Below are 12,744 nucleotides of genomic sequence, written 5' to 3' on the forward strand. Positions count from 1 at the left end.
TAGAAACACCAGAATTTGAACCCAGGCATTTTGGCCCTGATGTCAAAAGCTCAGCTTCTCTGTACACGGGTGTGGAATTGAATCTTGGAGACAGAGTTTTGGGTGAAGTAGAAAAGGATAGCTTTATTACTTTGCCAGGCAAAGGGGGACACGGTGGGCTCCTGCCTCGAAAAACTGTGTCCCCACTTGGAGAGGATAGTGGGAAGTTTTATAGTAATTGTTCAAGAAGGGCGTGATCAGCTCGTGGACATTCTCCTGATGGGTTGGTGGTGAGGTAAGTAGGAGTCGACATCATCAACCTTCAGGTTCCAGCTGGTCTGGGGTCTACATGCTTGTGGGCACCATACCATCGTTAACTTCTCCCACCTGGAGGGGGTTTCAGTATCTGCAAAACAGCTCAAAGATATTGTTGTGTGTATCCATTGGTGGGGAACCAGGACCTTGCCCCAAGGCTGCATCATTGTTTCTCTCGACTGTTTGTTTCTCCCTTTTCTCGCATCCCCTCCCTTCCCTAATGAACAGCTGCTTGAATCTGCCTGTTGGAACTCAGGGTCATGGAGGCTGAATAAAGGCAGTTTCTTGTAGTCAAAGAAATGGGGGACACAGAAAGGCTTTGTGCCCAGGAACCCCACAGAGCCCTGCTCGGTATCAGCCCCATTAAGTTGTTGGTGCTTCCTGTCTGCCTCTCATTTCCTCTAATAGCCAGCCTCGGGAATACTCTGGGAGCTACAAGAAACATGTGGGTAAGGGCTGTTTATGGATTGTTCATGAACTAAGGCAGCTGGCCGAGGAGGCCCAGGGGAAGCTGGAATCCCGCCCCTGTTCTCACTGGGTTATGTTGTCACTGCATTTGCCTAGAGAAGGGGGCCCCTCTTCCAGATCACATGAAGTACCACGTGGGCTAGCGCTGTTCCCAGCGTCTCTCTCATGATGGCTTTCTTTCCCTTCCCCAGTTTTGCCTTCCCAGAACTCGGCCTTTCCCCAGCAGGAAGAGGAAAAAAATGACCAAATTCCAGGTAAGTCAGGTTTGCTTTTCTGTTTCTTAAAATGACATCTCATTTCACAAAGACTGGACATATTTTTCTCCTGCTCGGGAAGGGTAAAGGGAGCCAAAGGCACTTGAGGAATTGTTGTATGGCGGCCCCTTGCTTTTTGTTTATTTCCACATAATGATGTGAAAATTAATAGATAATTTTTAAAACTAAAAATGTTCCCATAATCAGTTATACTCCAATATAAAACAAAAAGTTAAAAAAAAATAAAATAAAAAATGAATTCATTACCCAAAAAAAAAAGTTCCCACATTATAAACACGTTTACAAATCGGTTTTCATTTTCTCACATTCCTTTTCATTAGTGTTTACGTGTGTTGATTTGTAATCACAGTTTTCAATACCATTTTGGATTTTTATTTTTTTAATTTATTTAATTTTGCTTTTTGGCTGCGTTGGGTCTTTGTTGCTGTGCGTGAGCTTTCTCTAGTTGTGGCGAGCGGGGGCTGCTCTTCATGGTGGTGCGCGGGCTTCTCATTGCGGTGGCTTCTCTTGTGGAGCACGGGCTCTAGGCGTGCAGGCTCAGTAGTTGTGGTGCACGGGCTCAGTAGTTGTGGCTCACGGGCTCTAGAGTGCAGGCTCAGTAGTTGTGTACACGGGCTTAGTTGCTCCGTGGCTTGTGGGATCTTCCTGGACTAGGGCTCGAACCCATGTCCCCTGCCTTGGCAGGCGGATTCTTAACCACTGTGCCACCAGGGAAGCCCCACATTTTGGATTTTTAAAATTGTATAGCTCCCACAACTTAAATGGTCACATCATTTTCCATAGTTTACCTAGTATTTTTTTCTATTGTCCATATTTATGTGGTTTATGAATTTTCCCATTTTAAGATGTTTGCAGTGACCGTTTTCCTACATATAACCTTTCTTCCCAAACAGGAATTCTGAGAGCTCTGCCATTTTCTTCCTAAAAGTTTGGGAACTCAATTGTTTTCTCATGGGGAGCCTCACGTTTTGTGGCTGGAATGTCTAAAACGTGGTTTCGGGCCACAATGTCCAGCTGATACTGAACTAAGAGAAAATATTTTGTTTTCAAACAAGAACTAGATTCTTTAATTCTAAGTTACACCACGTATGTATTATAAAAGTATCTGTTTTGTTCACTGCCATGTTAGTGTATTTTAAAGAGGTACACACTGATTTTGAAAAGTTTAGTAGCAGCAGGGACTTGCCAGGCATTTACTCCATGGAGCAGCTGTGTAAGGCTATAGATGGTCTTATCTGCATTTTAACAGAAACAGATTTGTGAACTTTCAGATACCTGTGAAAATCCACTCAGTCCTCAGCTGACACTAAAGTTTCCATTGCCCGAGCCAGGACTTTCAGGTGTCCAGTGAGGATGAGTGGAGAGACCCAGAAGAAGAGACTGCTCCACTTGGGGCCCTGCGGCCACGTTGTGTGTATGCCTGGTGTGGCTGGAGGACTCCAAAAATGACACTGCCCTCAGTTTGTTCCTTTTCTTAGTGCCTGTCTCTTCTTTGCCAGATGTGTCAACTGGTTGTTTAATACACATATGCTCAGGACTCCAGTCGGAACAAATGTAGAGATGGGCTAAGTCTTTAGAGAAATAACTTTTTTTTTTTTTGGCTGAGCAGCTTGTGGGATCTTAGTTCCCTGACCAGGGATCGAACCCGGGACCCTGGCAGTGGAAGCACCGAGTCCTAACCACTGGCCCGCCAGGAAATTCCCTAGAGAAATAATTTTAATTGTCATAAAGGAAAACACCGTATACTAAGGCATGAGACACAGTAAACAGGAGTGAGGGGTGAAGGTGGGAATTTGTACATGCTAGAAAAGGCTTAATATTCTTCACAGGAATCTTACTGATGCATCAGCTACCTCAATAGGATTACGACCAAGGCAAATGAACAAGCAATATGTGGGGGGAAAATATTGAAAGAGATGTTTTGATGAAGTTAAATAAATGGAAATTTTTAAAAAGAGCTGTTTTTATCACTTACCAAATTACCCAAGATTTAAGAAGTAAGATAATGTCCAGTTTGGGCCAGAGTATGGACAATCGGGAACACTTTTGATCTGTGACAGGAAGAGTTAATTGGGAAAATTGCCATTTTACTAGCAAAGGTGCATATTTTTTTGACAGTGCAGTTGCAGCTTCTTGGAACTTAGCCTAAGGAAATAACCAGACAAGTTGGCTAAGATCTATGTGAAAATGCGTTTTTTGCAGCATTATTAGTAAGTTTAAAATCTTAAATTATTGTATTGTTTAATTATTTGGAATGGTTAAATGTATATTTTTTTCACTTTTATGAAATACCATGCAGCCATGAATAATGATGATAATAGTAATAGTGATGGCTGACATTTTTTTGAGTATCTAACGTGATACTCCCTGGAGGTCCAGTGGTTAAGACTCCACGCTTCCACTGAATGGGGCATGGGTTCGATCCCTGGTCGGGGAACTAAGATCCTGCATGCCGTGCAGCAAGGTGGGGGAAAAAAAAAAGTGTCAGATAATATCCTAAACCCTTCGCATATTCTCATTTAATCCCATCAAGTACCCTATGATGTTGTGCCCTTGTACAGATGGGGAAATTGAGGTATTGAGAAGTTAGGTGACTTGTCCAAGGTCACAAAGGTAGTAATGGACAGAGCCTTAGAGTGTGAACTGAGGCAGTCAGTCTCCAAAGCCTGTGCTCTTAAACTTGACACTGAATGCTGCCACAGTTGACAGGTACAGCATGTACCTGAGACAGAATGAACTACCTACCTGCCCCCACGGAGGTACTGAAGGCTGGTTAGATTGGCAGTCATTGACAAAATAGTGGTACTGCCCAGTGAGAGAAGGAGATAGGCACTATTATTGTAAATACCGTTGGGACTAAATTAACTCAACATTTCTTACAAAATTTGGCACTTTCAGTGAAATTGTAAAATGCGTGTATGCCTTGATGTAACCGTGACAGTTTTAGAGACACAGCTATATAAAGGGCACCATATTGCATGTATATAAGGTTTTAAAACTTTTTCCTGTCGTTCCTTCCTCCACCGTCCCCCACCACTCCAGCATCTTTGGTGTGGTTGTGGAAGGGGAAGAGGAGACGGTGTCCTGAAAAGGGTGGTTCAGGTCGCTTAGAGTCTGGAACAGCCTCCCACGTGCCTCCTCCACCTTCCCAGTGCTGCCCTTCTCCCAGGGGAGGTTGGTTGTAAGATTGAGGCTACATGTGTTTGGTGTCGTAGGAGGCGGTGACCTTCAAGGACGTGGCCGTGACCTTCACGGAGGAGGAGCTGGGGCTGCTGGACTCCGCCCAGAGGAAGCTGTACCGAGAGGTGATGCTGGAGAACTTCCGGAACCTGCTCTCAGTGGGTGAGGACGGACGCCCTCCCTGTGACTTGGCCTCATCCCCCATGGGCAGGGTTTCCCAGCGTCGGTACTCCTGCCTTTTGGGGCCAGATGGTTTCTTTGTCATGGGGACTCTCCTGTGCGTTATAGGATGTTTAGTATTATCCCTGGCCTCTGCCCGCGACTTCCAGGCTTTGGGACTCCTTAGAGACCAGAGTTTTCCAATCCCTTTGGAGCATAGAGACAAGATGTTTCTAGTCTTTGTTCCAAGGCAAACATTTGTCTTTTGTAACTGCACTATAAGTGAACAGTTGAGCTTGGCTGCACCTGGCTCCTTATTTCATATTATATCTTTTTTTTTCATCCCAATCTCCTAATTTATCCCTCTCTCCCCGACTTTCATATCTTTTTTTATTTTTTTAAATTAGTTTTTATTGGAGTATAGTTGCTTTACATATTATGTCTTTTTTAAATTGGTGGGGCATGATCCATTGGTGGGGCATGAAATTAATTTAGTAATAAGTCTTGTAATAATGTAGAATAAAGTAGCAGTGTCAGAGCTCCTTAGCAAGAACGGCGCACATCGTAGCAATAACTGCAGCGCTTGCAGTAAATATAGTGAGACTCTGCAAAGGAGGTGATGACACAGGTCATTTAGTCTTTTGTTTCAGTGATTCGTGGGGGTAGTCACGTGTTTCTAATGAGAATGTATTTCTCACAACAGGTCTGATCAAAAATGTTCAATAAACTTTGGGGGAGGGATGGAGCCTTCCGTCATGGGATTGGAACCAAAAATTGTTCAATACGTTTTTTCCCTTTAATGTTTTCTCAGGGCACCAGTCCTCCAAGCCAGATATGATATCCCAGTTGGAGAGAGAGGAAAAGCTTTGGATGATGGAGGTCCAGACCCAGAGAGGTGGGCATTCAGGTGAGGAGGACCTTGCCGCCAGAGTCCCATTATCCTGCCTCTGTGCTGGATAATCTGTCTCTTCTCTGTACAGCAGGCAAAGAGGCCCTTTGAAAACCTCAGTCACGTCACACTCCTCTACTTCAGGCCCTCCCCTGGCTCCCCATTTCACTCGGAATAAAATCCAATGTATTTAAGGGGCCCCTGAGGGCCTGTAGTGGTGTCCGTTCACCCAGCCTTAACGGTCTGCATTTTTCTCCTGTCATTTCCCCCTGCCTTGCCCTCTGCCAGCCTCACTGGTTCCTCAAATATGAGGATTACGCTTCTGCGTGAGGACCTTTTCCTCTCTTTTCTCTGGCTGGGAGGCTGCTACCCCACAAACCTCCAACCCCTCTCTCTTATTCATTCATGTCTCTGCTCGGGAGTTCATCTCACCCACGGCCTTCCTTGACCACTCCTTTTAAAACACCGTCTTCGCTCCATCACCTTCATTTGTGTCTAAGTACTACACCTCCAGACTTCCTAGCATATATATATTTTTTAATTGTGGAAAACCATGCATAAGATAAAATTTATCATTTTAATCATTTTTAAGTATACAGTTCAGTGGCGTTAAGTACATTCACACTGTTGTTGTGCAACCATCAACACTATTCATCTCCAGAACTTTTTCATCTTCCCAAACAGAAACTGTCCCCATTAAACAAGTCCTTGTTCTCTCCTTACCCCCAGGCCCTAGTAACCGCTGTTCTACCTTCTGTCTCTGTCATACAGTATTTGTCCTTTTGTGTCTGGCTTATTTCACTTAGCATGGTATCTTCGAGGTTCGTCCGTGTTACAATGTGTGTCAGAATTTCCTTTTTTAAGGCTGAATAATACCGCATTGTATGTATATAGCACATTTTCTTCATCTGTCGATGGACATTTGGGTTGTTCACAACCTTTTGGTTATTGTGACTAATGCTGCTGTGAACGTGGGTGTACAGATATCTAAGTCTCTGCTTTTCATTCTTTCGTGTATATACCCTGGGTAGAAATGCTGGATCATGTGGTAATTCTCTTAATTTTTTGAGACACTGCCATACTTTTTTCCATAGTAGCTGCAGCATTTTACATTCCCACCAGGAATGCAGAAGGGTTACAGTTTGTAGCATCCTCGCCAATACTTGTTATTTTTTGTTTGTTTTTTATAGTAGCCATCCTAATGGGTATGAAGTGGTATCCCATTGTTTTTGATTTGCATTTTTCTAATGATTCGTGATGTTTAGCATCTTTTTATATTCTTATTGGCCACGTGTTTATCTTCTTTGGAGAAATGTCTATGCAAGTCTTTTGCTCGTTTTTGAATCAGGGTGTTTGTTGTTTTTAGGAGTTCTTTGTGTATTTTGAATATCCCTCATCACGTATATGATTTACAAGTATTTTCTCTCATTCTGTGTGTGGCCTTTTTACTTTATGGAGAAGGTCTTTTAATGCACAAAAGTTTTTAATTTTCATGACGTGAAATTTGTCAGTTATTTTTGTTGTCGCCTGCGCCTTTGGTGTCATATCTAAGAAACCATTGCCAACTCCAACGTCATGCAGCTTTTACTGTTTTCTTCTAGGGATTTTATAGTTTTAGCTCTTATGTTTAGATCTGATGCATTTTGAGTTGATTTTTGTATATGGTGTAAGGAGGGGTCCAACCTCATTCTTCTGCATGTGAATATCCAGCTTTCCCAGAACCATTTGTTGAAAAGATGATGGTCCTTTCCCCATTGAATGGTCTTGGCCCCCTTGTCCAAAATCATTTGACCATCTATTCAGTGGTTTATTTCTGGGCTCTCTGGTCTGTTCCCTTGGTCTGTTTGTATGTCTGTCTTGATGCCAGTACCACACTGTTTTGATTAGCTTTATAAGTTTTAAAATCAGGGTGTGAGTCCACCAACTTTTTTCTAATTTTTCAAGATTGTTTTGGCTATTTGGGTTCCCTCGAGATTCCATATGAACTTTAGGATGAGTTTTCCTATTTCTGTGTTGGGATTTTGACAGGGATTGAGTTGAATCTGTAGATCCCCTTGGGTAGCATTGACAAAGTAATATTAGATCTCCCTGTCCGTGAACATGAGATGTCACTCCATTTTTTTAAATGTCTTTAATTTCTTTTACCAGTGTTTTGTAGCTTTCAGTGTACAAGCCTTTCACCTCCTTGGTTCATTCCTAAGTATTTTATTCTTTTTGACGCTATTGTAAATGGAATTGTTTTATTTCGTTTTCAAATTGTTCACTGTGTATAGAAATGCTATTAATTTTTTTTAATTGAAGTATAGTTTACAATGTTAATTTACTGCTGTAGAGCAAAGTGATTCAGTTATACATGTATATACATTCTTTTTTGAAAATGTTCTTTTCCATTATGGTTTATCACAGGGTACTGAATATATCAATAGTTTTCTGTGCTATATAGTAGGACCTTGCTGTTTACAATTCTATATATAATAGTTTGCATCTGCTAATCCCAACCTCCCACTCTGTCCCTTCCCCACCCCTCCACCTTGGCAACCACCAGTCTGTTCTCCGTGTCTGTCATTCTGTTTCATAGATAGGTTCTTTTTTTTTATAGGTTCATTTGTGTCATTTTTTAGATTCCACATATAAGTGATATCATATGGTATTTGTCTTTCTCTTTCTGACTTACTTAGTATGATAATCTCTAGTTCCATCCACGTTGCTGCAAATGGCATTATTTCGTTGTTTTTTTAAAATTTTTATTTATTTATGGCTGTGTTGGGTCTTCGTTTCTGTGCGAGGGCTTTCTCTAGTTGCGGCAAGTGGGGGGCCACTCTTCATCGCGGTGCGCAGGCCTCTCACTATCGTGGCCTCTCTTGTTGCGGAGCACAGGCTCCAGACGCGCAGGCTCAGTAATTGTGGCTCACGGGCCTAGTTGCTCCGCGGCATGTGGGATCTTCCCAGACCAGGGCTCGAACCCTGCATTGACAGGCAGATTCTCAACCACTGTGCCACCAGAGAAGCCCCTATTTCGTTCTTTTTTATGGCTGAGTACTGTTCCATTGTATACATATACCACATCTTCTTTATCCAGTCATCTGTTGATGGACATTTAGGTTGTTTCCATGTCTTGGCTATTGTGAATAGTGCTGCTGTGAACATAGGGGTGCATGCATCTTTTTGAATTGTAGTTTTGTCTGGATATATGTGCAGGAGTGGGATTGCTGGTCATATGGCAACTCTGTTTTTAATTTTCTGAGGAACTTCCATACTGTTTTCCACAGTGGCTAGAAATGCAACTAATTTTTGTATGTTGACATTGTATCTTGATACTTTTAATTCATTTACTGGTTTTAACAGTTTTTTGTGTGTGGAATCCGTATTCCCAGCCAGGCAGTCATCTTCTCTGCCATTTATCTTATCCTCTCTGCCCCTCTCCCCTGATACTTAAACAATCACGTGACCTAGGTGAAGTTTTCTGGTAGACATTTCAAATGTGATATTTATAGACGTCACAGATGCGGCTGTGTAGACAAGGAGAATCTGTGTAGGAAAAGAGAAGAAATTACTGAAATGAACCTTTTGCAATTCTGAGTAAGTTTAAGTATAATTTGTGTAATTTGGTATTACTCTTAACTCATTTATCATAAGTATTAGAAGAAACACCTTGGGAATTCCCTGGCAGTCCAGGGTTAGGACTCTGCACTTTCACTGCTGAGGGCCCAGGTTCAATCCCTGGTTGGGGAACTAAGATCCTGCAAGCTGCCCAGCACAGCCAAAAAAAAAAAAAAAAAAAAAGACGAAGCACCTTATACATTTAATCCTCTCAATAGTCCTGACCACCTGGGTGATTATCTGTTTTTTATGGGATGAAACTTAGGCCTTTGAAAATGTCATAGAGCTTGTAAGTGGGTGAGTCAGGCCTTAAAGCCTGTTTGCTCTTAGTAGAGGCGCTGATTTAAACCTGTTAACGTTTTTGTGGACCCCCAAACTGCCAATTTGCCATTTTCCTGCAAGTGCAGCATCTACTGCAGAAGTGGAAGAATTTCAAAAACGTATAAAACATAGAAAGTTAGTTAATCCTAAAATTGTGTATGTGCTTCATTAAGATAATCATGTAATAAACCACCAACCTGGGGGCATACGTGATAAAACAAAAAAATGATCTAATGGGATCCCATGTGTAACCCCACAGTTGAGTTCAGTTCTAACATTCATCATCATGTCTTTTATTGAAAATTGAACTGACGATTTAAAAAGTTAATTCTCTGCTTCTCTGCCCTCCCCACATACACACACCATCTGGATGATCTGGTTTTTCTCCTCTCCATGGCTTTAAACGTTTTATTTTGGAAATATTAAAATGCAAAAGTAATGAAAATAGTATAGCGTAGTCTGTATATTCATACCATCTCAACGGTTGTCACTTTCTGCTATTCCCGTTTTATGTATCCTCCCACTCCTGTTTTTGCTGGAGTATGTCACATCACCCACAGATACATCAGTGTCTGTCCACAGCAAGAACTCACCTCATGCCTATCCTATGATCAGTATGGATGCGGGTATATATATTTTTACTTTGGGTTATATCCAACATGGCATTGTTTATTTTGCTGTCAAATTGTTCCTGCTTTGACCATTGGGAGCTCTTTCAGGTTGGCTCCTATACCCTTGTGCCGCGCCCCATCCTTTTGTTTTTGGAGCGTTTCCTTTCCTTCTGGCTCTACAAAGTCCTCCCTGTCATCTTGTATTTTTCTTACCCAGCCTTGGAATCAGCCATCTGCCCAAGGACTCCTGGTTCCTTTTAGTGGAGAATGGTGTAATATTTGTGCACTAATCAAAATGCTTTTTAGTCAAAATGCTTCTTAATCAACCTTATTGAGAAACAACTTACATAAAGTAAAATTCACCCTTTTTGAAAATTTATAATTTGAGAGTTACAGAAATGGTACATAGATAGTGTAGAAAGTTCCCGCAAATGCCTCACCCGGTTTGCCCATTGTTAACACCTTACCTGACCATGGTAAATTTGTCAAAACTACAAATTTCACGTTGGTGTAGTACTTTTTAAAATCTAATTGGCCCTATCAAGCAATTCTTTTTTAATTTTTTAAATTTATTGAAGTAGAGTTGATTTACAATGTTGTGTTCATTTCTGCTGTACAGCAAAGTGATTCAGTTATATGTATACATTCTTTTTCATTATGGTCTATCACAGGATACTGAATATAGTTCCCTGTGCTATACAGTAGGACCTTGTTGTTTATCCATCCTGTGTATAATAGTTTGCAGCTGTTCTTGAATAGAGCAGCATTCTACCTAGCAATTAGAAGGGCACCCCAAGGAGCTGTACAAAATGGAAGGTTTCTTATAGGCAGAAAGGGGGTGGGAGAAGGAAGTTGTTAGCAAAAGAAAAGAAATGTGTTAGGCCAGCTCATTGTTTTAGGGAGGCATGCGTCTTATGCGGGTTACCTCACTGGTGCTGATGTGGAGATTTCAGAGTGTCTGTTTAAAGGTCACCTTCCTGAGAGGGGTTGAAACTGCAGTTATTTCTTGGTTTGCTGTCATGGGGGCAGATGACCCCATTTGGGGCTTGTTATTTCTTAACCTTTCCCCCTTTTAATCAAAGTCTCAACTTATCTGAGAGATGTCATCAAAATGTAAGGCATTAATGCCATTCTCTGCTACTGCCCTGTGATTCTTGCAACTTTGTTGATCCCTGACATGGGGTCCATAGGTCGTGGTTTTATTTAATCCCTGTGACATTCACAGGTCATGGGTTCCAGGTACATAATCCTTAAGTCAGTCACTCTTCTTCCTTTTCCTTTTAAATTTTTTTTAAAATGTATTTATTTTATTTTTGGCTGCATTGGATCTTTGTTGCGGTGCACGGCCTTCTTATTGTGGTGGCTTCTCGTTGTGGAGCACAGGCTCTAGGCGTGTGGGCTTCAGTAGTTTTAGCATGCGGGCTCAGTAGTTGTGGCTCACGGGCTCTAGAGCACAGGCTCAGTAGTTGTGGTGCACGGACTTAGTTGCTCCGCGGCATGTGGGATCTTCCCAGACCAGGGCTTGAACCCGTGTCCCCTGCATTGGCAGGCAGATTCTTAACCACTGCATCACGAGGGAAGCCCCTCTTCTTCCTTTTCTGATGTTCTTCATCTTATGGAAATCGTTTGCTTGGCAGTCAGCAGCTGTGAACACGCATTTAAAGCTTTTGAGAGAATCCCACGAGCCAGAGTGATTTTTTTTTTTATAACTATATGCAGGATAATTCCCTCTCTTTGGATATGCTTGGAACCATGGTCCCCAAGACTCAAACCAGTCAAAATCAAGTAAGTCAAAGAAACGCCATTGAAAGGGTCTTCTTTTTAAAAAAATTTTAAAATTATTTTTTTTAACATCTTTATTGGAGTATAATTGCTTTACAGTGGTGTGTTAGTTTCTGCTTTATAATAAAGTGAATCAGCTATACATATACGTATATCCCCATATCTCCTCTCTCTTGCGTCTCCCTCCCACCCACCCCCCCATCCCACCCCTCTAGGTGGTCACAAAGCACTGAGCTGATCTCCCTGTGCTATGCAGCTGCTTCCCGCTAGCTATCTGTTTTACATTTGGTAGTATATATAAGTCCGTGCCACTCTCTCACTTCGTCCCAGCTTACCCTTCCCCCTCCCCATGTCCTCAAGTCCATTCTCTACGTCTGCGTCTTTATTCCTGTCCTGCCCCTAGGTTCTTCAGAACCATTTTTTTTTTCTTAGATTCCATATATATGTGTCAGCACACGGTATTTATTTTTCTCTTTCTGACTTACTTCACTCTGTATGACAGTCTCTAGGTCCATCCACCTCACTACAAATAACTCAATTTCGTTTCTTTTTATGGCTGAGTAATATTCCATTGTATATATGTGCCACATCTTCTTTATCCATTCATCTGTCGATGGACACTTAGGTTGCTTCCATGCCTGGCTATGGTAAATAGAGCTGCAATGAACATTTTGGTACATGACTCTTTTTGAATTATGGTTTTCTCAGGGTATATGCCCAGTAGTGGGATTGCTGGGTCATATGGTAGTTCTATTTTTAGTTTTTTAAGGAACCTCCATACTGTTCTCCATAGTGGGTGTATCAGTTTACATTCCCACCAACAGTGCAAGAGGGTTCCCTTTTCTCCACACCATCTCCAGCATTTATTGTTTGTACACTTTTTGATGATGGCCATTCTGACTGGTGTGAGATGATACCTCATTGTAGTTTTGATTTACATTTCTCTAATGATTAGTGATGTTGAGCATCCTTTCATGTATTTGTTGGCAATCTGTATATCTTCCTTGGAGAACTGTCTATTCAGGTCTTCGGCCCATTTTTGGATTAGGTTGTTTGCTTTTTTGATCTTGAGCTGCATGAGCTGTTTGTAAATCTTGGAGATTAATCCTTTGTCAGTTGCTTCATTTGCAAATATTTTCTCCCATTCTGAGGGCTGTCTTTTCGT

The 12,744-nt window shown here is 41.8% G+C and overlaps 1 protein-coding gene across 2 annotated transcripts in view; it reads left to right on the forward strand.

Moving 5' to 3' along the window:
* Positions 1–12,744, forward strand: part of ZNF235 (zinc finger protein 235) — a 46,360-nt gene that overhangs the window by 15,415 nt on the left and 18,201 nt on the right. For both annotated transcript variants that reach the window (XM_036832354.1, XM_036832355.1), the window contains exons 2-4: positions 954–1,016; positions 4,253–4,379; positions 5,188–5,283. In XM_036832354.1, coding sequence (XP_036688249.1) covers positions 954–1,016; positions 4,253–4,379; positions 5,188–5,283 — 286 coding nt within the window. The remainder of the gene's footprint in view (positions 1–953; positions 1,017–4,252; positions 4,380–5,187; positions 5,284–12,744) is intronic.

The sequence above is a fragment of the Balaenoptera musculus genome, chromosome 19, assembly GCF_009873245.2.
Source record: "Balaenoptera musculus isolate JJ_BM4_2016_0621 chromosome 19, mBalMus1.pri.v3, whole genome shotgun sequence".
NCBI classification, from domain to species: Eukaryota; Metazoa; Chordata; class Mammalia; order Artiodactyla; family Balaenopteridae; genus Balaenoptera; species Balaenoptera musculus.